Source organism: Chelonia mydas, chromosome 3 (genome assembly GCF_015237465.2).
Source record: "Chelonia mydas isolate rCheMyd1 chromosome 3, rCheMyd1.pri.v2, whole genome shotgun sequence".
Taxonomy (NCBI): Eukaryota; Metazoa; Chordata; order Testudines; family Cheloniidae; genus Chelonia; species Chelonia mydas.
In genome coordinates this window covers 5,122,470-5,148,149 of record NC_057851.1, presented here as the reverse complement: position 1 = coordinate 5,148,149, position 25,680 = coordinate 5,122,470, and the positions used below count along the sequence as shown (strand labels likewise).

Sequence of the window (25,680 nt, the reverse complement as noted above, 5' to 3'; positions counted from 1 at the left end):
AAGCTGGTCTTTTGAATGTGTTGTGCAGGTTTCTTTGAGGATGAGGACTGAGAGATCCGCTATAGAGTGATGGCTCTGTGTAAAGTGTTCAGCCACGGGCGATAGTGCAGGGATTGTCTCGTTTCACCCACATAGTTGCTATTGGGGTGTTTAGTGCACTGGATGCGATACGCCACATCTTGTGATAGGCATGTGTCGGACTCCTGGATCTTGACAGGTGTTTTGTGCAGGGTCTTGATCATCGTAGCGGTGGAGGTATGGCTGCAGGTTTGGCATCTGTTGTTCTGGCAGGGTCTGGTGCCGGTTTGAATTGGTGTGTCCTGGTCTCTGGGGAGCTTGCTTCTGATGATGAGCTTGGAGAGACTGAGGGGTTGTTTGAAGGCCAGAAGCGGGGGTTCAGGATAAGGTCCCTATTGAGTTTGAGCTGTAGCTGTTTGATGATACCCCATATGGGTTCCAGTGTGGGGTGGTAGGTGACAACTAGGGGTGTGTAGTCAGAGGGGTTTTTATTTCTATATTGAAGCAGGTTCTCTCGGGCTATTTGAGTGGCCCATTCCATGATGTGATCTATTTCTCTGATGGAGTATCCTTGTTTGGTGAAGGTGGTTTAGCATGTGTTAAGGTGTATATCTCGGACTTTCTCCTCAGAGCATATTCTGTGGTATCTGAGGGCCTGGCTTTAGATAACAGACTGCTCGGTGTGTTTGGGGTGGTTACTGGATCTATGAAGATAGGTGTGGTGATCTGTGGGTTTCTTGTATATAGTTCTCTGCAGGGTTCCAGAATCCTTTCAAGATCCATGGTTCCTGCACATGCCAATCACCGCATGTAGTGTACCTCAGCCAGTGCACTAAATGCCCCAACAACAACTATGTGGGTGAAACCAGATAATCGCTATGCTCTCAAATGAACTCACTCAGGAAAATGATAAAAGAACATTTGATGAACAACTCCAGGTGATCAAGTGCTGCTTTCCATGCATCCCTGATGGGTGTGTTTCTTGGTCAAATCAAAGTCTTTGTAACAGGAGTGCATATCAAGAAGTCCCATTCGCCGACTTCAGGCATGGATGACGACTGTTCATATAAGTCACAAGAATCACAGGAGCAGGAGGGGGTGGTCATGGGGAGTGGAGAACACAGGCAGGCCTTGTACTTGCTGTTATTCATTGGTAAGGCGACACATAAGAACATAAGCACGGCCATACTGGGTCAGACCAAAGGTCCATCTAGCCCAGTATCCTGTCTTCCAACAGTGGCCAATGCCAGGTGCTTCAGACGGAATGACCAGAAAAGGGAATCATCAAGTGATCCATCTCTGGTTTCCCATTCCCAGCTTCTGGCAACCAGAGGCTAGGGACACCATCCCTGTCCATCCTGGCTAATAGCCATTGATGGACCTATCCTCCATGAACTTATCTAGTTCTTTTTTGAACCCTGTTGTAGTCTTGGCCTTCACAACATCCTCTGGCAAGGAGTTCCACGGGATGACTGTGCGTTGTGTGAAGAAATACTTCCTTTTGTTTGTTTTAAACCTGCTGCTTGTTAATTTCATTTGGTGGCCCCTAGTTCTTGTGTTATGTGAAAGGGTAAATAACACTTCCTTATTTACTTTCTCTACACCAGTCATGATTTTATAGACCTCAATCTTATCCCCCATTAGTTGTCTCTTTTCCAAACTGAAAAGTCCCAGTCTTATTAATCTCTCCTCACATGGAAGCTGTTCCAGACCCCTAATCATTCTAGCTGCCCTTTTCTGTACCTTTTCCAATTCCAATATATCTTTTTTGAGATGGGGTGACCGCATCTGCACGCAGTATTGAAGATGTGGGCGTTCCATAGATTTATATTGAGGCAATATATTTTTCTGTCACCACATATCCAAGTGCCTCTTAGCATCATTATTCCTTCCAAACCCAATGCTCTAAGGTCCTGCATACTGTCAGCTGTGATTGATGTCAATGTACACTGAAAGCACTTAGCACCTTCCAGGACTGGATCCGTAGGAGCTTGCCCTAAGAACATATCCAGTGGGCTGCTGATGGATGTCAACAATGGATGCAGCCAGACACAGTTTAGCTGCAAGTTCAGACAAGAACAAACCATACTGAGGACTTTTTCAGTAGCCAGTTAAAACAAGCTCCAAGCAAGTCTGATTGATGCGGTGTTAAAAATACTGGCAGCTGCAGCATCCTTGTCTACACTAGGGCTCCCAACATTGTTAAACACTGGTGCAGGTGTGTTACGAGACCAGCTTCTGATGGCGATTGGGCACGTGAATGGGAGTGAGCTCACGGAAGATCTCATGGGGGTGATGGAGGTAAATTGGGAAAACAACGGGACACGATGCCAGAGGTAATATTGGCTCCCTTGATTGAGGCGGTATATCTGCCAGTCATTACCCGAGTTCATAATCTGGGGTCTGGCTACATCTTTGTGCAGTGTAGCCTACGGGATGGAGCACGGGACTAAGACTCAGGCGACCTTAGTTCTAGTCTCGGCTCTGCTGGGTGATCTTGGGCAAGTCAATTTCACCTCTCTGTGCCTCGGTTTTCCCATTTGTAAAATGGGGATGGTGATACTGACCTCCTTCAGAAAGTACTTTAAGATCTACAGATGAAATATATAAGAGCTTGGTATTATTATTGTTATGAGCTGAGTGAAACCTTGTTACGGATTGAGCTAAAACATTGAGATCGATAGGCGTGAACTCACCCTTCAATTAACATATCTGTGAGTATGAGCCACCAACTGAGACAAAAGGTGTGTGCGAACCCACCCAGGAGCTTTTGGCTTAGTATTCTTTTGGGTAGGTGGGGGGAGGGAGGAAAAGAGAGAATACACCAAAAACTGAGAACAGACAAGAACAGAGAGGCAGAAGCAAAAGGCAGGAAAGCCCAGCAGTAACCTGTGAGCACAGTGTGACCCTGGAAAAAGCTAGTGAGAGTGTTTGGGTCTGTTAGCTAAAGAGGCTTGGGGCTGAAGGCTAACAAATTGCTCTGCTTGTTCTTGGATCCCTCTAGCTAAGACATAGCTCTGTGTCTGTTCTTCGTAAATAAACAAAACTGCATCAGAGAAACACCTATCACCAGCTTCTATGCCCAGCTGGAACAACTTACTAGACCCCAAACTTTTGGCTAGCGGCTCAGGCCAAAAGCAGTAACATTATCGAGTCAGAGAATCATAGAACCAGAGGGTTAGAAGGGACTGCAAGGGTCATCTAATGTAAACCCTGCCAAGACGCAGGATTTGTTGTGTTTAAACCATCCCAGACAGATGTTATCCAGGCTCCTTCTGAAAACCTCCCGTGAAGGAGCTTCCACGACCTCCCCAGGCGTCTGCTCCATTGTCCTGCTGTTCTTACAATGAGGAAGTTTTTCCTGAGATTTAATCTAAATCTGCTCTGCTGGAGTTTGACCCCCTGCCTCTCGCCCTGCCCTCTGTGGCAAGAGAGAACAGCTTTTCTCCACCTTTTTTATGGGAGCCTTTGAAATATTTGAAGACTGCTATCATCTCCTCTTCTCCAAACTAAATATACCCAGATCCTTCAGCCTGTGCTCACAGGGCTTGCATTCCGTCCCTTTGATCATCTTCGTCGCTCTCCTCTGGATCCTTTCCAGTGTCTCTTCATCCTTTCTATACATTGGTGACCAAAACTGGACACAGTCCTCCAGCTGAGGCCTAACCAGAACCGAGGAGAGCGGTACTAACACCTCCTGTGACTTGCTTGCTATGCCTCTGTTAATGCAACCGAAAATTTTGTTTCCTTTTTTTGCAACAGCATCGCACTGCTGACTCATGTTGAGGTTGTGATCCACCACAACTCCCAGCTCCTTCTCAGCAGTGCTGCTGCCGAGCCAGTTATCTCCCATCCTGTATTTGTGCATTTGTTTTTACTTCCCAATGCGTAGCACCTGCCACTTGTCTTTGCTGAATTTCATTGTGTTGTCTATAGCCCAGTTCTCCAATTTATCAAGATCCCTCTGAATCTTAGCTCTATCCTCCAAAGTGTTTACAGCCCCCAACAGCTTTGTGTCATCTGCAAATTTGATCAATGTGTTCTCTAGTCCTACATCCAGGTCACTGATAAAGATGTTAAACACCAGCGGACCCAGAACAGATCTCTGTGGAACCCCACTTGAGACCTCCCTCCAATCTGACATCGTTCCATTACTAGTTACTCTTTGTGGTTGTTTAATCAATTATGTATCCACTTAGTGGTAGTTCCACCAAGCCTGCATTTCTCCAGCTTACTTATCAGATTATTATTAGTATTCCTGACAGCTGCTTTCGGAAGACCCAGTAGCAGCTGTGGCCGGGATGGCTGTTTCCATCCCTGTCTGACCAGGGGTGAACAGCCTTTCCTTTAGGGTGCATTGTCACATAGAGAACAGGCTGCTACCTGGGGCTGCCCCTTAGCTCTGTTTAGAAGGCTGGTGCAGAACGCACCTGTCACTGACCAGGATCACGTTCCCTGGTGTTCGCGGCTCTGCCCTGGCTGTCAGCTGGTTTCCAGTCCACTGGCCCAGGTTGTCCTTTGCCCTGTTATCTCCTGTGACATCCCCCACTATGCTGAACCCTCCGCACTGCCTGCAGCTAACACTTCTTTGGTTCCTTGGCTCCCCTGAAGCACGAGGAGAAGAACAGCCGGAACTCCACGGTGGAGCAGCGGGTCCAGGAGCTGGAGCAGCGTTACGACGAGGCCAGCACGCTGCGGCACATCCAAGCCACGCTGCTCTACGACATGCAGGCCCAGATCCACAACATCTCCCTGCTGACCGAGTGGGTCCGGCGCAACCCCGGCTGCCTCCTTCCTGCCGAGATGAGGTCGCAGCAGGAGACGCACCATCCAGGTGATGGGGGATACCTGGGATGGGCGGGGGGGTGAGGGGCTAGAATCCAGACTAGACACCTGATCCAGCTAGTTCACATAACGATAGCAGTGAAAGCTGGGGCAGAATGGGCAGCAGCATGAACTGTACAGCCCCGTCCTGGGTACGTACTTGAGCGGCTGGCCTGAGCTAGCAGCTTCGCTGCGATTGGTGCCGGAGCTCGGTAGCACGACGAAAGCTAACTCAGGTATGGCTACATGTGTCGTCATCACACCTCCGACGGCAGGTCTGATGAAGAGGGGTGAAAGTCCCAAATAATTTCGACTGGGAGGAAGCAAGGCCTTCTTTTTGTTACGTAGCTGTACCGTGCTCGGCACAGTCGGAGATCGGGCCTGTTGCCATAAATGCCAATAGTAAAAAATAAGACTAGACTATGTCCTTGCATTTTATGGACTTTCGCTCCGTTTTTTAGGCCAAATGTTTCACAGTTAGATTTGGGGTGTCCAATTTGAGGCCCCCTGGGCTGTGATTGTCAGAATTACCGAGCACCTGCGGAACTGTCAGGCTGTACCTGGAGCTTCTCGGAGCCTCAGAAAAGATGGCCCTGAAGTCCTCTTGATGCTGGCGATATGCCCGCACCATGTGGCAGGAGGCAGGTGTCCTGAGCACCTCCTGGCCCATGTACCACAAGTAGAGCTGACCCAAAAAGGTCAATTCATTTTCATGGAAAATTTTTCTCTCTCTTCTTGAAATTTTCCTGTTTTTTTCATTGAGAAAATGAAAGTTTTTGGTTAAAAAAAAATCATTTTTGGTACAATTTTTGAAAACCAAACCCCCAATTCTTTTTTTAAGCAAAACCTGAGGTGTTGGTTTTTTCTATTACCAAGAACTGAAGATCTTTTACCAAAAGGGTTTTGGTTTCTGGTTTTGTTTTTTTAGAAAAAGAGGAAAATTTCAACCAAAACTAAAAATGCTCCTTTTGGTCAAAAACCCATTTTTCACCAAAAAGCTGCTGTGATTAAAACATCTCAACCAGCTTCTCGCCACTGCCCCGACCTGGAGCGCTCAGCTTGAGAAGTCAGATGGGCACGCTGATCTGGTTTCTCGGCCGTTCACTTCTTGGCCTCCATCGTAAGACTGAAAAGGACACGTGACGGTGCTTTCTGAGATGTGGATACTTATCCAGTAAGAAGCCGGCTGAGCCCAATGCCTCCTTCTACACATGCTGATCAACAGGCCTGATTTGTTAATGCCATTCACCTACCAACCTGAATCCGATTTGAGCCAGTGGCGTTGGGAGGAAAGGCACGTTAGTTGGTTACTGAGCCTATGAGCCAACCAGTCTAATTGTTTTCCATCATCCTTGTTTTAAATGAAGCCAGCTCTCTCAGCCTTAGATACCATGATAGCTTGGCTCCAGTTCCTCTGGCCACCAGGTACACATAAATAATTGCTCTTTGGAAGAGTAAATGGCCAGCTGGAAAAAGGAGAACTGGTGCTGGTGGTAATACCCTCACTAGGCAGCAGAAACTAGACCCAATAGCCCCAGAGTGTCTCCCCTGTGAGATTTCCTTGCATGGTATTCTCACAGGGTTCCCTTTAGCAGCGCTGCCGGATCAGCTGGCCGGAAATAGTCCAATGGAACTCTGAGACCAGACCCCAAAGAGTGGCCTTGATTGGGTGCTTCTCCATTCCGTCCCCACTTCCCACGGCCAATGGGAGACCTCAAAGCAAACGGGCACTCTGACTGGTGGCTTGGAATGTTGCAACGCCCATTCCTCCTTTCCCAATGTACTTTCATTGGCTGCCAGAGTTGTGACCTCATCCCTCGCGGAAAAAAAAATGGCAATTCTCTCTTTATAACCCTCTCAATCCCACAAACTTGGCCATGCTTCTGGTTTGGTATTAGGGTCAGCTGGGGTTGGGGCTGGTGTAGCGTGGATAGGAGGAAGTTTATCTCTCTCATTCGTCCCCTGTTCCCTCCGCCTTTCTCTGCAAAGCTCGTCAGAGAATTTGTGTTCTCACTGATGATCTTCCTCAGCTTTCACTCAGTCTTTCCCCAGGCAAACCCTCCTTGGGTATGTCAACACTGGAGTGTAGACACAGGCTCTGGCACATCTTGTGTCCCAACCCCCTAGCGGCAGGCAGGGGTGCCGGAATAGGGGGGCCTAGGGGGCCATGGCCCTCCCACTTTTTACCGTCTGTAAGGACAATCGACAGGTGGGAGGGGACAGCGCCTTGGGGGGGAAGGGGCGGTGCGAGGGCGGGGCCTTGGAGGAAGGGGCAGTGTGAGGGATGGGTTTCTGTTTGAGGGGTGGCACGGGGACGGAGGCTCAGGGAAAAGGGGTGGTATGCGGGAGGGGCCTTGGGGGAAGGACGGTGCAACATTGGGGCCTCAGGGGGAAGGGTTGGCACGGGGGCGGTGGGGCCATGGTTTGGGCGCCAGTGGTCCCCCTACTGTTAGGAAGCTTCTGCCGCTCCAGAGGTGTGACTAAAGATGCTAGGGTTTGGCCACTTGTCCATACATCTTTAAGCTAAGAGTATCAAAGCCTAGTAATGTAAGGTGCATTATGGGAGGTTTGACACCTTTCTCTGAAGCATCCAGCACTGGCCACCTTTGGAGAATGGAAACAGGACTAAATCATTCTGTCCCAGTGTTGGAAGGGAAGAGCTCAGCAGAACTTTGAGCTCAGCAAAACTCTTGCCATTTCCACCTTAACTTAAACGGCAGAGAAGCTTTAATTTAAAAACAAAGAACGTGTCATTCTAACAACTGCATGGAGGTCTCATCGAGATGGGCCTGAGCTGTGAATTTTATATCCAGAATCAGCTGTGAATCCAATGTGCTCAAGCTCAGGGGTTTCCACTTCCAGCTCAGAGACAGGTCCTAGCCACACAATTCTGGTTAGCATCCAGATTTGATTCCAGAAGTCCTGAAATTGTGGTTGCGTGTGGATATAGGGCTCTGGTTCAAACTCTATTCCCCTGTGCTCTGTGCAATGGATGGAGGTTTGTCTGTGAAAATCAGTCTTGCTCCCATTTTAGGATGGCCCGAGGGATAAAATAAAATGAAATAAAAGCCAATGAACTACCCCTCAGTCCATGCGGAATCCCAGAACTTAAATTTTGCCAGAGTAAATGGAGCTCATACCTCAAAAGTCTTAAGCTCTGATCTACATCTGGAACTCAAAAGTTTGTGTTTGAGTTCTAAACTCAGCCAAACAAGTCCTCCCTTCTTTGAGTGAAATGTTAAACTGTGTCTCTCTGTTTCCTGTCTTAGACGTGAAGCACGCAAAGAACTGCCCAATAGACTGTGCTTCCATTTACTACAATGGGATCCGGAGGTCTGGGGTCTACAGCATTATGCCCTCTGTCGGTGGGATGCCAATAGAAGTGCTGTGTGAAATGGACACGGAAGGTATAGTAAGAAGCGACCACATGCCTGAATGTCTTTTCTCACAAGGGTCAGGCAGGGCCCAAGGCACAACGTCAGACTTCTGTGTACTCTGGATATGTGCCTAGAGCACACTGCACCCTAGTACCTAGGCACCAGCTTCCTTGTAGAGATAGTCTCACCTACTGGAGCTCTGGAAGACCAGCTTTAGGAACCCCGGTTGAAGTGTCTCATTGAGCTGCAGTGGTGGAGCTAGTGCTTCTAGCCCCCAGGACCTATTCAAGCGAGGATGCATTCTCCATCTTGGTGCATCCCGTGCTGGAAGAGCTCATGGTGTTTGTGCTCTTGGAGCCTAGAGCTTTGGTTAAACGGGGGAAGGACAGTGTTACACTTTCAGGGTAACTGCACCTGTATTTCCTGTCCTTGGTCCCTCAAGGGCACACACATATGGTTTCCGGCTCCCAGGCATCATCTTTCTTGGGCAGAAACCTGCATCCCTCTTCCTCCTGACCAGCGTTTTAAGGCTGCACCTGTCAGAATGATCTAGTTATTACTTCGTCCTGCTTGAGTGCAGGGGGCTGGACTAGATGACCTATTGAGGTCCCTTCCAGTCCTACACTTCAATGAGTCTGTGATTCTATTATTCTATACACTGGCATATCCCCAGCAAGCCAGACTGCCTCAGGGTCAGCCCCTGTGCATTGCTTTCTCTTGGAGGACAATGGCAGTGTTTTTACCAGCGGGCACACAGTTCTTCCTTGCAGAAGAGTACATTTATTTTAAGGATAGAAAAGCATACAGAAAAAACACCTAAAACAATAAAATTCCCTGCACACGTACTAAGGACTCATCCACCAGGACTCACCCATCAGTCTTATAGGGCCCTAGTAGGCCAAAGACTTTCCAATCTTTCAGCAAAAGTTGGGGTTCCCCTAAAGCCCAAGATCTGTCTGCTTGTTGAATCAAAAGGAAGACCCCAAATCTCCCCAAACTCAGCCTTTATATCTCAATTTCTTTCTTTGCCCATGACCTCTCCCCTGGGACTGCCCTAAACCAGTATATGCAAACCACCCCAGGAGAATATTTCTCGGGAGCTGCATAGAATCTCTGAGACGGCAGTAATCGCTCCCCACTGTTTTCAGTCCCGGGCGGAGCTTTGGTAACCCTTCGCCTATGGAGTTGCATGCCCACAATGATCCATAAACCAGTCATAAACTGAGAATCATAGAAATGTAGGGCTGGAAGGGACCTTGAGAGGTCATCAAATCCAGTTCCCTGTGCAGGGCAGAGGGACCAAGTAAACCTAGACCATCCCTGCCAGGGATTTGTCCAACCTGTTTTTAAAATAACTTCAGTGATGGGGATCCCACAACCTCCCTGGGAAGCCTGTTCCAGGGCTTAAATATCTCTATAGTTAGAAAGTTTTTCCTAATATCGAACCTTAATCTCCCTTGCTGCAGATTCAGCCCATTCCTTCTTGTCCTGCGTTTAGTGGGCATGGAGAACAGCTGATCAGAAGCCTCTTTATAACAGACCTTCTTGTATTTAAAGACTGTTACCAGGTCCGCCCCCCCCATCTTCTTTTCTCAAGACTAAACAGGCCGGATTAATGCAGGGGCTTTAGGGGCTGCAGTCCAGGGCCCTGGGCTAAGGGGGGGCCTGGCACAGCAGGGCTCAGGCAGGCTGCCTGCATGCTTTGGCCCCACACCGCTCCCGGAAGCGGCCGGCTGCTGGTACGTCTCTGCAGCCCCTGGAGGAGGATGGAGGCGGCTCCGTGTGCTGCCACTGACCCCAGCACCATCCCCAGTTCCTGGCCAATGGGAGCTGCGGGGGCAGTACTTGCGGGCGCGGGCAGCGCATGGAGACACGCTGTCCCCTTCCCCACAGGAGCGCGCAGAGACCTGCCAGCAGCCGTCCGCTTCCGGGAGCGGCGTGGGGCCACGGCATGCAGACAGGCAGCCTGCCTGAGCCCTACTGCGCCGCCAGCCGGGAGCTGCCTGTGGTAAGCATCTCCCGGCCGGAGCCTGCACCTCGCACCTGCTCCTGCGCCCCAACCCCCTGCCCCAGGTCAGAATCCGCCCCCTGCACCCAAATTCCCTCCCAGAACCCTCACCCCTCACCCTCTCCTGTACCCCGACACTCCTGCCCCAGCCTGGAGCCCCGTCCTGCACCCAAACTCCCTCCCAGCAAGAAACTAATATAATAGCGATTCTAAGGTAAGAAGTGGGCTATTTTGAATTAACTTAACTATATTCTACATGTTTTAAGACTGAAATGTAACCACAAAATGGCTTTATGTTTTTTAAAAGGCAAGTTTAGTATAGCGTTAATAGCCTCGATGCCACAATTGTGATCATTTTGTTTTAAATGAGGAAAAAGACTTGTATACAGGAGCACCACAGAATCTAATAGCCCCGGGCCCACAGGAGAGTTAATCCGGCCCTGCTTACATATGCCACTCCTGTTAATACACCCCAGAAGGATATTAGCCTTTTTCACAACTGCATCACATTGTTACTCGTATTCAGTTTGTGACCCATTACAGTATCTCCAAGAAAACCTGCACTTGCTCGCTATATCTGTCCTAGACAGCACAGTCTCACCCATTAGTGACTCGGAGGCAAGCAGAAAAGACGCCATTGGTAGCCATCAGAGACCCCTCCGTTATTCTGCAGTGATCGGATGGCTGCCTCACTGAGGTCCTCTAGAAGAGACACATGCTTCACGCAATGTGGTTTTGGCTACATGCACATCTGTGGTGCTGTGTAACCAATACATAATAATACCAACACGCTGGAATCTCCAGCCTATTTCATGCCTAAATGGCTTCTTTCTTTAAATTTACCAGCTTGATTCTGCCCTCAGGTATGCCCGCGTAAATGAGGAGTAACTGTGTTGCCGTCAGCACTGGTGTAGGACAGATCAGACTCAGTCTCTGTGATCTATAAACTTCTCCACGATACACATCGCAGGGTTATCTCACTGCAGAGCCAGCAGATCAGCTTTCCTCTGGGGGTTGGGGGGGTGGGGCAAGGGATGAAGAGGGGCAAAGTTAGTTGAAGACATCTCTGCAAGCAGGCCAGTTGGCCAATGTCAGTACAAGGCGGAGCTGAGTCAAGGTTTTGGCTCAGGATGATGCTGGGTTCCTCACTAATGATGCGAATGGGAGACTCAAATCAGCATCACCTCTCTCCCCTTGGCAGGTGGAGGTTGGACCGTCATCCAGCGGCGGCAGGACGGCTCGGTCAACTTCACCCGGACGTGGACCGAGTACAAAGACGGCTTTGGGGATTTAAACAGAGAGTTCTGGCTGGGTAACGAGAACATTCACAAGATGACGAACCAAGGGGACTACTCGCTACGCATTGATTTGGAAGACTGGAATAACAAGCACAAGCACGCCTTCTACCAGCTCTTCAGGTAGGAGGGCACGGTGCCCTTCCCTGGGTTCCTGCTGCAGGCAAAGGGCCGTCTCCTGCAAGGCCTTAGCGCATGGAAATCCCACTGGAATCGGTGGAAGTTTTGGGCCCAGAAGGCTTGTGGGATTGGCCCCAAGTTATGGTTAGTTCCTGGTCTATTTGCTTGATTCCCATAACAAGTGCCGTGGAGGGTAAGGCCTCACTTCCAGGTCAGATGTGCGTTGTTTTGGTTTAGGGACGTACTGTAGAAACACAGCAGTTGCCGTAGTGGATCAAACCAGGGCCATCCATGCTGATGTCCTGTTTCCAATAGTGGCCAGCCCCAGACGCATTCCAGGAAGGGACAAGAATCCTCCTAGCGGACAAGTATGGAGTAACTGGCCCAGAGGGGAAGTTTCCGCCTGACCCTCGCCGGGGGTGCCTCCGTTGCAGTGGGGAGATGTGATTCGCAGACATACGCGGCTAGCTCTGCTTGGCCCAGCACCTGAAAATAGCAGTGTGGGTTCAGGAGGGCCAGCTGGCTGCGTGCGTGTCTAGGAGGTCCGATAGGCTTGTATTTGGGTAGCTGGCCCCACTCGCCACGGCTGCCCTGTGATAGATCCTCGCTCAAGCAGAGCTAGTGCGTGTAAGCCTGCCGAAGCTGGAAATCACATCTCCTGAGTGCCGTGCAGACATCACCCTGGGGGTTAATTTATGCCCTGCAGCCATGGCAGCTCCTGCTTTTCAGTCTGCAGATCCACCAATCCCTGGTGCATGGAGCTGATCCAAAGTCTATTGGAGTAATTGGAAAGACTTCCATTTGACCTTAGTGGGTAGGGTTGCCAACTTTCTAATTCCAGAAAACCAAACACCCTTGCCCCGCCCACTGCCCCCTTCCCTGAGGCCCTGCCCCGCCCCTTCCCAAGGCCCGACCCCCTGCTCACTCCGCCCCCGCCCCACCCCCCCGTCGCTTGCTCTCCCCCACCCTCTCTCACATGCTCATTTTCGCTGCAAGGCCCAAACAGACGTATTTCTTGTTCTAAGCGGTAGTTCAGGGTTTATTTGTTACAGGGCGCTAGAGCTGGCCGCAAAATAGTCAAAAAGAGTCATTTAAAAAAAAATGGCATTTCACCAAGGTTTTCACGATTCTTTCCCTCCCCTTGTCCCATTTTTCGTAACAAGCTCCATGGCTTTTGTTCACTAAAGTTACTGTAATTTTGTGTGTGGAATTAGGACCACACCTTATCACCGCTGCCCTGGGTCCATTAAAGGCCCACTCCTGAAGCCCAAATACAAATCCACAGAGCACAGCCACAGAAATGCACCTGTCCAGATATCTGTATAAATAAATCTGTAGAAACTGACTCCCACACCAACATGCAGATACACACGTGTATTCATGTGTACACTTCTAGCATGCACTAACATATGCACTTCCGCATTATGTAATATTTTACAACTTTTGTTTAGTGCCTGGAGACCCCAACTAAGATCAGGGCTCCAGGCTGGGAGGTGCTGGACACACACATAAAAAGCGAGAGTCTGCAACAAAGAGTTTATAATGTTGCTAGACAAAGGTGGGAAGAAATGTCTGATACGTCGGCTCTTCTGCAATTGCTAGTCAACAACATTTGCTTTTTCAGAAATAATACATTGCTTTGGGAGTTCCCTCCTCTTTTGAACACTTGTTATGAAATGAATACGCACATATTTTATGTCATCCATTTTTTTTTGTGCGCAAGCCAGCAAAAGGAATGAAAGTCAAAGAGTTAGGCTGCAAATTTTATTCACACAGGTATACACACACCTCCCTACATACAGACACACAGTCTCTTACACACATACAATGCATGCACGCACACACTTGCCGACAGAGACACTTTTTCATACACTTTCCCAAGGGCTGCCTAAATCACCCAGCCGGAAAGGGAGGAGGGTGGGCTGGAGGGGAAAGGTTGGGGGTGGGGGTGGAGGAGAGAGGATGGGGAGGGAAAGAGGCCAAGGAAGAGAGCAGGGTGGGGGTGAGAGGGGGCAGTGACGGAGAGAGGAGGGGATGTGGGGGGTATGTGGGGTGGATGGGGATGCAGTGGGAGGCAGAAGGCTACAGGTGCATGAGGATGTGGGGGGCACAGGGGTGTATAGGGACATAATGGGAGTGCAGCAGTGTATGGAGGTGAATGGGGTGCAGGGCTGTGGGGGGTGTGGGACATGGGGGTGCCGGCTCTGGGAGGTGGAGAGGATGGGTGGGAGAGCGCTGTAAGGGGTACAGGGATGGGATGGGTAGGTGTAGGGGGCAGGACAGGATGGGATGGAGGAGGGATGTGGTGAGGGGGATGGATGTGCAGGGGGTGGGTCAGGGAGGGATGCAGTGACGGGGGATGGGGATGCAGGGGGGTGAGATGGGGAGGGATGCGGGGGGAGGGACGGGGATGCGGGGGGGTGGGTCGGAGAGGGATGCAGTGACAGGGGGATGGGAATGCAGGGGACGGGGAGGGATGCGGTGAGGGGGATGGAGGTGTAGGGGTTTGGGATGGGGACGGATACAGTGATGGGGGGGATGGGGGTGCGGGGGGTGGGACAGGGAGGGATGCAGTGAGAGGGATGGGGATGCAGGGGGTTGGGGCGGGGAGGGATCACATATTCCCGAAGGGAGAGAGAGGGGGTTGGGCCCTGAACTGGCAAGATGCAGTTACACTGAGCATGCCCAGCCTAGATAACTGGATGCAGATGGCTGCGCTGCAAGAATAAAGCTTGCAATGCCCAGCTTGGAAAGGAGACGTAGAAACCCCAGGAGACAATCCAGCCCGTTTCCTCTTGTTTGCAGCATTGAGGATGAGGCAAACTATTACCGCCTGCATGTGGAAGGCTTCAGTGGGACAGTGGAGGATTCGTTTGCCTGGTACCACAACAAGAGGAGTTTCAGCACGCCCGACACGGGGAACATCTGTGCCGAGATCTCCCACGGAGGCTGGTGGTATCATCAGTGCTTCTTCTCCAACCTCAATGGCGTGTACTACAAGGTACGGTGGCCACGAAAGGACATAGGCATTGCTGCATCGTGGGTGAGGCTGCATGGAAACTGTTGTTCATCATATAACAGCAGCTCCTCTTTGCCTGCCCAACCACCCGGCTACAGGGCTCTCCCTCATTGCTTTGAGATACCCTGATTTCCTGGAAAGACATTGTTGGAATTATTAATAATATTTGAAGTTATTAATATGAATATGAGAAACCACCAACCACAAATTTAACCATACAGTCCTTTATTAAATCCCAAGGCCAAATGGTACAATGGTACCGTGTACAATTGCTCTAAACATGCCTAACTAATAAGAAAGGCTAAGATTTTGTCACGCATATTTTTAGTAAAAGTCAAGGACAGGTCACGGGCAGTAAAGAAAAATTCACGGAAGCCCGTGACCTGTCCAGGACTGTTACTAAAAATATGCGTGACAAAATGGGGAGCTGCCGGATTTCCCCACCCCCACCCCTCTGCCGCCTGCGGCAGCTGGGAGCTGTGGGGCAGCCGGGCGAGGGGGCCCACTGAGTTCTGAGCCATGGCGGGCAGCGGGAGGACCCTGCAGCTCCGAGCCGCTGAGGGCTGAAGTCATGGAGATCTCTGGAAGTCATGGACTCTGTGACCTCCGTGACAAAATTGTAGCCTTACTAATAAGCAATTTACGACATCCAAAAAGTAACAAAACATTTATAAGTATTTGATCAAGATGCTTACAAACGGGCTAAACCCAGCGGTGCTTAGACCCATGTTGGTCGGCTCCAACGTGGTCAGGCAGGAATTAGCAAAGAACCCTTTAAGTGTTTACTTTTTATACCCTTTGACAAAAACGTGATGTCGTTGCCAGTTACTGACTTCAGCTAAAAACAGCCTGAGACAGTTCATCTTAATCCAGATCATATTTTCAACCTTCTTTTTCCCAAAGTCTTTTCTCCTTAGCACTTCCCCTCCCAGCTGCCCAGCAGCTCATAGAATCTCAGGGTTGGAAGGGACCTCAGGAGGTCATCTAGTCCAACCCCCTGCTCAAAGCAGGACCAATCCCCAGTTTTTGCCCCAGATCCCTAAATGGCCCCCTCAAGGGTTGAACTCACAACCCTGGGTTTAGCAGGCCAATGCTCAAACCACTGAGCTATCCGTCCCCCCTCTTTCATTACACCTGGGTTCACATAGGAAATATCACTGGTGTGTGGGGTGGGGTGGTCTCTGTTGACTCCTTTGAAGAGACATTCTCTTTGTCTTATTGAAAACCATCTGCTGTCACCCCGTCCATCAGCGGTCTTCTTCTTAGGCATTTCTCCTTATTCCATCAGCTATTCTTTGAATGATTCATCCTCCCTACTTCATTTCTTTTGGCCTTGTAATTCATCATTTTTAAGGCCTTCCTTCTACTTGCTAGTCAGGGCCTTTTTTTACAACACGTGCATATTTCTTTAACCTAACTCAAGCTAACTCTAATTCTTTAACTTATTATTTTTTTTTGGTCCTACAGACATAGTAGAAAATAGAACTGTCTTCTGCTTCCAGGCAACCTCATCCTTTCTCTTGGGTAGATGGGCCTGTGCCCGCTGGAAGGGAGGGAAAACCCGGCTGAATTCTGTTCTTGTAGATTTCGTGCCTGAGTGTTTTCATCACTGAGCCTGTAAATAAATTATCATCCAGTGAAAACAATCCAGGTTGTACAGCCTTTCATGCCAATTGCCAGGCCTTCAACGTCTGGTGGGAGATGATTCCAGATGCCTAGTACTGCCAGGCAGTACTAGGAAAGATCAGCAACCACCCCATGGCTGAAGCTGCAGGGGTCCCTCAGCTGTACTCCCTGGGGCATTGGAGGTTCTGGTTTCAAATGACTCTTCTGCCACTTCTGAGTGTCCCTTAAGCCTCACGTTCTCCTTCTCTCTGTCACAGGGGGGCAGGTACTCCATAAAAAACCGCAAGATCCTGGGGCCAGACGGCATTGTGTGGTACACCTGGAAAGACACTGATTACTACTCCCTGAAGAAAGTCACCATGATGATCCGTCCACGCACCTTCCGACCCCATCTCTCCCCATGAAGGGACTGGGGATGTTTCTCCTCTCAGCTGATCCCCAGCTCCAGAAAGGGAGGGACGGGAGTGGCTTGTTATAGCTGGAGATGGACTGACTCCGGAGACTACGGAGTCCCCAAAATATCATCCTGCTTCTGCCTTTGGGGCAGGGTCAAGAGAATGAAGACAACCAAGAAAGAAAGAAAGAAAGGCCTTCAGTGTGTGGTTAAATGGTGAAGCCCTGTGTTACCAAGGCCAGTTTGAGTGAAATCTTATTGTTCAACACTCTCCTAGACTGGACCTACCAAAGGCTGAGAACAGGCCAAAGATGGAAGATCGTGGTCCAAGAGGATCCCATTTTTTAGGGGAACTATTTAAATGTTTTAAAACTTTTCATGAGAGACTGCCATGTAGTGACTTCAGGGACTGCAGCGCTGCCCTCTGCTGGAGGAATGCTGGACTTGCTTGCACGCCGTATGACAGTGCCCTTGTCTGGCTGGGCTCACGGAGCTGCCCCTTCGGCTTCTCAGGTGTGTCGGCCCAAATCTGGATGCCACCTTTTGATGGCTCTGGATAGATTCAGGCATGGATTGTTGGCTGGAGACCCTAGATGCTCTTGGTGTGAGCTCAAGAACGAATGATGACCTCGGGGGAAGCTCTAGGGGGACTCACACAATCTACTGGCTTGGGTGTATGTTTACCACTGTCCTCTAGTGGGACACAATGGCCCTACTCTGGTATAAAGACAGACCTCTTTGCTTGACAGAGCTCCGGTATTCCCTTATAGAAGAGAGACTTGCATGTATTTGGAGCTGAAAGTCTGTCATGCATCCCACGACTTCCTGGGGCTGCCTCTGTAATGCGTGGGGCCATGCTTTCATCTCCCCTGGGGAGAGCTGGGAGGGCTGCCTCCTGGGCCCGGTTCCTGCTACTGTTTGTTTGTACGCAGCACGCAGAGAACTGTATGTTAGCCGGGGATGGGGGAAGTTTTGCTAACGTCCCCTCCAGCCCGTGTTGCCCGCTGTCTGGCACACTGACGTTCCATAGCTGAGTTTCCTCAGGTCTGGGATAATTATTGCACCACAAATAAAACAGACATCAAAAGCCTCCCAGTGCTGCCATTTCAGTCCCATTTTCACAGTTCCTGTCCCTTCTCGGGGAAGAGACCATGCGGTGAGGTGGGTTTCTATTTACCTCAAAGGCGGCCTGTCGGGGCTGGGGGGAGGGAAATTGGGTTTGTGCTCACTCTCGTAATTTTGTGGTGGGTAAAGAAGGTGGCACAGGGAGGCTGGCCCTTTAGGAGGAAGCAGGGGCCAGTGTACCTTGGCTAATTACCTGCGGGCCAGTGGGGGCTTATGGGAAAGCACCAGGGCTTTATAAAAGAGGGAATCCTGCAGGGGGCTGCTCCCTGTGGACCATGCACCGATCCCTGAGAGGTAAGGGAAAGGATTCCCCAGGACCTGCTCTAGTCTGGAATTATGCAAGTCTCCTGCAAGACCCATAACCAGGGGGAAGAGTTTGGCCCTGAAAGCCAAAGCGTCCCCTCTTGAGAAAAGTGTGCTGAGATTTTTATTTACTTAATAACAGAGTCTGGCTGGCAGGTATCTGTTGGGGAAGGGGCGGGGAAGGCTGTTACCCCTTAGGCGTATGGGGGTGAAGGCTGGAAGTGATTTCTGGGTGGCTTTTCCTTGGGCCGATGTTGGCCCAGGGTTCAGGCACTTGGCCAACGCAACGGTTTCCACCACAGGAAATTCAGTAGGGCTGGGTGCGCTGGGAAGGAAAGGGCAGGGTGGGGTTAAACAGAATGGGGAGGGAGGGTGGCAGGAAAGAAGGGTTAACAAAGGAGGGGGGTTGTGGACCCACATTATGGCAGAGGCTCCCAGGTAAAGTGCCTCAGAGCTCGCCTGTCCGCCCTCTCCCGTTCAAAGACACTCTCCCCATTCCCTCCTCTGGGCTGCCTGACCTCCCTGCACCTCTGTCAAAGCTCCACCCACACCCTTCTGAGCCCCCTTAATCCTTCCAACTATCCCCTGACACCCCCTCAATGAGGAGCAGTCCCAGCTGAGTCCCCTGCCGGCTGCCAATCCCTCTACCATCCCCCTGAGACAACTGGCTGTGATGTACGACCCCCCCAGAACGCCTGTTCCGCCCCCCCATCCCCCACTTGCTTTATGTGGTGTTTAGGTTCTTGCTATTTTGGCATGTGATGACTAGAGATCCCGGCCATCAATTAATAAATAGCCAGAGACAGGGGAGCGTACCCAGTAGAATATAGGATGCCCTGTGGACCGGCTTCGGGATGAGCTGGCTCGGGGGCATTTAAATAACCCCTGGCTCTTTCCATCCATAGATTGCCAGGTTCTTGGCGAGGGTGGTAAATATTATCCCCCTTTTACAGAGGGCAAAGGTAAGGCACAAAGAGGGGAGTGCTGGTCCCAGGGTGAGACAGCGGGTCTGCTGACTCCCAGTCCACTGCACTATCCACTCCACCTCGCTCTCTCTCCCTTGGCACCAGCCTGCTCCCGGGTCGCTGAGCTTGGTCTGCTGCTCTGAAGTCCACTGATAGAGATCAGGGCCTGGGAGGGCTGGAGAACTGGAGCATCAGCAAAGAGGAGTGTGATGGGGTGGGGGGAAGGTTCAATCTCCTGAACTGGAGGTGTTGGGGGTTGTAGCGAGGCAGCATGGCCCCCCTCAGAGGCAGACGCAGAGGGACCGCCGCAAGCCGCCTGGCGGGAGGAGCCAGGAGGGCCACGCCCCGCACGCCAGAAGCAGAGTGGCGGGACAGGAAGGGGAACTATAACAGGCCGGCCCAGCTGCTCAGTTAGGAAGAAGCCGCCGGAGGCAATAGATGCTTCTTCCCCACTGCTGGAGGCGAGCACCAAGGAGAACCGCTGTTGCCCCAGGGACCAGCAGGAGCTTCCAGGGAGCCCCGACACGCTCGACGCAGAGGAGCTGCTACCCCTGCCCTCGGCAGTGTACCCAGAGGAGAGTGAGGACGATCCCTGGATCCAGGTAAGCAGTCAACGTGTAAGCAGATCTGAGATAAAACAGGCTCAGGCCCCAAACTTCCTTTCTACTTGAAGCAAGTTGTGGTCACGGCAGGGCTTCCTTGGCTGAAGAAGAGGTAACGTATATTGTTGCTTTGAAGCTCATCCCTATTTCCTAGGCACACACGAGTAACCAGCTGCATTTGTTAGCATAAGGCATCAAACAGTTCACAGGTAGTCTACTGCAAATGTCACAGGGACATGAAGACAATAATATTATTACACCACAAGCCCCATCTAAATGATAATACCCTCCTTTGATCTCTGAATCAATAGAATACAGTAATGAAACATTGCAGACAGGAACAGAAGTTTAGCACATACAAGCTAATCCGATCACACTGCTAAACTTCTAACAGGATCTAGGTGAACGTAGACACATGCAATTCAGATCTATTTTTAATTCTTTATCAATACAGGCCTGCATTTCAAGGGCTCTCGTCTATTGAATATGGCTCGGATACCTATCTGCAAGGAGTGGCCCTGTTTGCCATTTCAATACTCTTCTAATATGTCCTTAAGGATCGTTTTCAGATCATGCAGCCTGCTGATTGATTAACCCTTGCTGGCTCAGCGTCATACCTCTCTTTGCCTTCTCATGGTATCCCACATCCCTACCCCGTCCTTCTTTGAAAGTTTCAGTAAGCTGGTGCCCTCCTCTTTCTACCCCCAGAGCCATGTGCTATTGCAGAGTTGGACTGGTTCAAGCATCCTCACCTGTCACGTAAATAACCCATATTTTTGCTTGGTTGCAGGGATCAATAACAGTTTTGAGGTATAATGACGTGCAAACGCCTATGTCTAGAAATGAACGGCATATACCACTGAAATGCCAAGAATCCAAGGTTTCCATGGATATATACAAGCTGCTTCTAGCCCGAGTGGCTCATCAGACGTAACATTTTAGGTGTCCCAGTCTGACAATGACAGATATTTCCCCCCCGCAACCCTTAACTTGGTTGGGCTTTTGTTGATCTTCATTAATATGGAAGTGTGAGCTACACTAGATATTGGCTGCAGCATGAGACTCAACAGATTTGGGTTATTTAAGATCAAGTGAGTAGATTCCAAAATCAAGAGTCTCTCATGGAGACTGCCCCCGCCAGCGGCTCCTTCTCTGAGGCCCTGTGATGGTTTGTTGGCCCTTCAAGGTCACAAGAGGTAGTAGGAGAGGCCAGTTACCCCATTCCAGGGAACCAGACTGGACAATGGGTGTGAGGAGGGTGGTTCTAGGGAGTAGTGAGTGTCTGGGAGAAAAAATGTATGGAACAACCCCAGGCTGCTGCTCCTTTAAGGGCTTGGGACTGTTGTAGAGTGGGTGGGACAAGGGTCCCCTCTCCCCAGCTGGCACAGACACGTGTTTGGGGTTATCAGACCCACCTGGGCAGGATTAAGGCAGTGGTCAGATGACTGGGCAGGTGAATCAAAAGGAGGCTCCAAGCTCAGCCGAGGAAGAAGATCTCAGCCCCTAGGAGGAGGGCTGTGAAACCTGCTCTAAAGGGGCGAGTTTATGGGCTGGGGAGACTAGAACCAAAAGGGACACGGACATGTGCCGTGACAGTGGTGTAACTCTATTGACTTCAGCGGAGGTACTCCTGGTGTATGCTGGCGTGAAAAGAGAAGAATAAATAAAATCGTAAAGGGGATGTTTTGAGGTAGAGGTTTTTAAAAAGAGGAAACGACAATTTTTTCTACATAGATGGAGCGCCAGAAGCCAAAAAGCCAGAAACGAATCTGGTGTAAACCGCTGTAATTCCATTGTCTCCAAGGGAGCTATGCTGATTTACAGCAGCTCAGGCTCTGGCCCAAAGAGTGGACCCTGGACAAAGAGAAGACAGAGTATGCAGATGGGGAAGTGCACGGATATGAAGCCAGAGGTTGGGATTGCGTGGGAAGCTCTGAAATCCAGTTCTCAGTGGGAGATGGAGATCCACTGATGGTGGTGAATGGTCAAAGGTGAAATTTAGTTGTAGGATGCACTGGAGACTTTTGCTGCCATTGCTTGTATCCGTTTAAGAGTAGGAAAGGTTTGACTCTCACGCAAACCAACGTCTACATTTATTAATCTACAAAAGTAGGGCTAGATGTCTAATCTCCACAAGAAAGGCACATGCAGAGCGTTGATCCGAAGGCAGGAAATACACCAAGCTAACACTCACAGGCGGGAGGTTTGATGGTTCAGCAGAGCAAATTCATCATCAGTTCACAGACTATAATAAACTCAGCTCTAAGCGTACAAGAATGACCGAGTGAACTATAATATCAAGCGATTATGCTAAGCATGGCTGCTGTTGGAATTATGATTCATACTTCGAACGACTAATAATAACATGGGAGACCGCCAAACATTAGTTTAACCATGAATTCCTTTAGGAAGCCCAGAGACCGAATGGTATTTATACAATGGCTTTAAATATGCAAACATTGCAATTCCCCTACCTTAAATGTCATTATATAATATGAATATTACTCAGGGCCGGCGTAGGATGGTGGCAAACAGGGCAATTGCCTGGGGCCCTGTGCCATGGGGGGCCCTGCTTCAGCTTGAGCCCTGCCCTACAGGGCTGAAGCATGTAACTTAGCTTTGTGGGGCCCCCTGTGGGGGTGGGGCGCCGGGCAATTGCCCTGCTTGCTTCCCCCTAATGCCAGCCCTGGTGACCCCCCCGCAAGCCCATCCCATGACTCCCCAGGTTGAGAAACACTGGCCTAAAGAATAAGCAGTTACCACACTGAAACAAAACATTCAGAAGCATGTGATCAATAGGCGTACAGACCAGCCAGACAAAGGGGGAACCGTCTGGTCCTGGTGTGCTCCAGTAGGATCAGATAGGGTCTGACAAAGAACCCTCAAATTCATAACTCCCTTTATACCTTTCAGCAACAAACGATGTCCTAGCTGATATCTGTTTTAGCTAACAACCAATTGGAGACAGTTCACCCTTATCTACAGTCTTAATCCAGATAAAATTTACAATCTCCTCTCTCCCCAAGGCCCTTCCTCCTTATCTCTTCCACTCTTGTCTGCTGACTGGTAGCTTTTTCATTGCACGTGCGTTCACATAGGCTTTAGTCTGAGGATAACCCTGGTATGTGGGATGGCAAGGTCCATGCTGGCTCTTTTTAAGACAGATTCTCTTTGTTTTACTTAAAGCCATCTGCAGTCACCCCTATGGTCAGAGGCCCTTCTCTTTAGAAACGTTCCCTTATCTCAGTGGTTATTCTTTGACCCCAAACCTGGTTCCTCCAGGCCTTATCGCTCACTGCTTCCAAGGCCTTCCTTCCACTTGCCACATCTATTTCCTTAACCCAACGTAAACTAACGCTCATTCTTTAACTTCATATTTACTCTACAGCCCCTCATGGGCGTGCAGCAGACTCTGCTGGTGCACGCTAGAAGAAGCCAGACACTCCCGAAGAGACTGCAACTTAGCTACAGTTCCAGGGCTCAGTAAGATACTCCATTTTGTGCTTTAGGTGGTCAGGCTGGCTCTTCATTAGCCTGCTCCCTGAAGTGGTCAAACTTGTGTACGCAAGCGATTCACCCCAGTTGCTTCTGGCCGTGTCTGTGAGTCTCGGAAGTTCTGCAGTGAGGAAGTGAGCGTTGAAGTCCCAACGTCATCAAAGAGCGGTGTAGTAACCTTTAATCACCATGTATTTCTGACAGGTTTCCATGCCCACAGCGGCGATGGGGCAACAGTTAGAAGACCCCTGTACCAAACCTCCTGCCCCTTTTTCAGTCCCAGCTCCTATCTGCCCAATGAGCAGGCTGTCCGGGGAACGTGAAAACCCTGAGTCAGAGTTGTGAAGGTGTTTAGGTGCCTAATATGGTTGCCAATCGTGGTTGAACGTATTCCTGGAGGTGTCATCGCACAACGTACTCTTTAAAGGCTGATCTTTAATTCCTGGAGACTCCAGGACAATCCTGGAGGCTCGGCCACCCTAGCGCCTCAAGATGCAGGCATTTTAAAAGGTGCCTGTCTGCGTGACTCCCACACGGGAGAGCATGAACTCGCCCATAAAATCAGGAGCCATCTCCTCCGACTCGGTTAGCCTGCCGGTACTGTGGGATTTGAAGCTTTCTAGCTTCTCACTCGTAATTTCAACGTCTCTTTGGAGGATCCCCAGGCACTGTCCCTTTGAGCTGCTTGAGGATTTCATCCAGCATCTGGGGAAGCGGGCGAAGAAGGACCATGTCGTTCCTGACGCCCGCTCCCAGAACGTGGGCAGTTCCTGATAAGGTGCCTAAGGAATCGGTGTAGTTCCTCGTCCGGCACCGTTGCAGCCTCCTCTCTCAGATCACCCAGGGCAGACAGCGAGGGGTCAGTGCCAGTCAGAGGCGCCGGCTCTATGAGTTGCCGGGGGGGGTGCTCGACCCCCACTTTGCCCCAGGTCCCACCCTCACTCCACCCCTTCCCCCAAGCCCTCACCCCAACCCCGCTTCTTCTTGCCCCTGCTCTGCCCCCGCCCCGCCGCTTCCCGCTCCCTCCCCTGAGTGCGCCCTGCCCTCGCTCCTCCCCCTCCCCCCAGCGCCTCCTGCACGCCGCTGAACAGCTGATCCGCGGCAGGCGGGAGACGCTGAGGTGGGGGGAGGAGCTGATCGGGGGGGGACTGCCGGTGGGTGCTGAGCACCCACTAATTTTCCCCGTGGAGCACCCTGTGGTGTCACTTGTGTTCCTTCCTCGGAGCTCTGTCTCCCGCCAGGTCTCCTTTATCTTTGTGGAATGCAACGCAATTCACGGGAGCACCAGCAAACCCCTTTTCTGCAGGAATCGACATTCCTCTGCGCCCTCATCCCTGCGCCTGGTTGCAGATTTCAAGGCTTCTTGGTGCGCCAGTGATATAGGAAGCCCTACGGTGGGGAGGGGAACAAGACAATAGCAAAATGCCATCCTATCAGCAGTGATGGAGTCACACAGGATATTCTGGAGATCGTGTCAGGGAGAGCAGGGGTATTAGACCGAGTGCTGTAGCTTTGTGTTACGTGCAGTAAAGAGCTCTGGTCACACACACCCGATTTGAGCCCCTGAGTTTACTTGCATGTCAGCACTCTGACTTCTGTGTGATGATCCTTAAGCTGTGAGCCTCTCAGGCCAGGAACTGCCCTCTCCTGCAAGTGCCCTGTCAATTGGTGGCGCTACCAGAAGCAAACACACACTAAGAAAAGACAGGCCTGGCCCCAGAGAGCTTACCATCAGACTGGGCAAGGGGAAGGGCTATCATTCCTGTTGTACTGCTGGGGCAACGAAGGCACGGAGAGAGGAGGTGATTTGCCCCCGGGTGCCACAGGGAATCTGTGACAGAGCCGGGCACTGCACCCAGAGCTTCCGAATCCTAATTCCACGTCTTAACCACAACCAGCCTGCTCCTCTGATGAGCCAATTTCTCCTTCCAAACTCCTGGAGGATAAAAACCACACGCTACGCTCATCTACTGGGGCAAACACTTGCCTCCCTGGCACTGGGTTCACTGGCATGGAGCGGGGCACAAGACCCTAGCAGAGGCTTTCCTAAGCCTGCCCTTCATCCCCTCCCTCCGGGCAGAAGAACTACAGTGGTTCTGCTGACGGCTGGTGCCTACCACAGCAGCGTAGTGGAGGAAGGATCAGCTCCCAGGTATATAGAATGACACGGCACCAAAAAAAGAGAAGAAGATTTTAGCCGTAAGAAAACCAGAACCAAAAAAACCCCACCAATGAGCGACCCGGTCAAAGGGCTGAAGGTTCGCCCCGAGCCAACCCCTCGCCCCGTTTGGCTTTCCCTCATCTTTGCGTCTGCGTTTCTCAACCCTGCGGGCGCAGTTCCCAGGCTATTTTCTGCCTTTTGCGAAGAGTCTCAGCTACGTGCCTCTGCCCCTTTCTCCCTGTTCAGGTGATGGCTCCAGCTCCTTCAGATCTTGTTGCTTACGTGCCACCTCGTCATGCAGCGCCTCTTCCCTCAGCATTAGCTCTTCGCATCGGGCAGGTCTCTCGC

At 50.7% G+C, this 25,680-nt stretch overlaps 1 protein-coding gene across 3 annotated transcripts in view; it reads left to right on the top strand.

Moving 5' to 3' along the window:
- LOC122464885 (angiopoietin-related protein 7-like) overlaps positions 1 to 17,751 on the top strand; it is a 60,972-nt gene extending 43,221 nt beyond the window's left edge. For all 3 annotated transcript variants that reach the window (XM_043542053.1, XM_043542054.1, XM_043542055.1), the window contains 5 exons: positions 4,630 to 4,852; positions 8,112 to 8,249; positions 11,429 to 11,645; positions 14,448 to 14,643; positions 16,545 to 17,751. In XM_043542053.1, the coding sequence (XP_043397988.1) occupies positions 4,630 to 4,852; positions 8,112 to 8,249; positions 11,429 to 11,645; positions 14,448 to 14,643; positions 16,545 to 16,691 (921 nt within the window). In that variant the 3' untranslated portion in view covers positions 16,692 to 17,751. The remainder of the gene's footprint in view (positions 1 to 4,629; positions 4,853 to 8,111; positions 8,250 to 11,428; positions 11,646 to 14,447; positions 14,644 to 16,544) is intronic.
- The last annotated feature ends 7,929 nt before the right edge of the window (positions 17,752 to 25,680 follow it).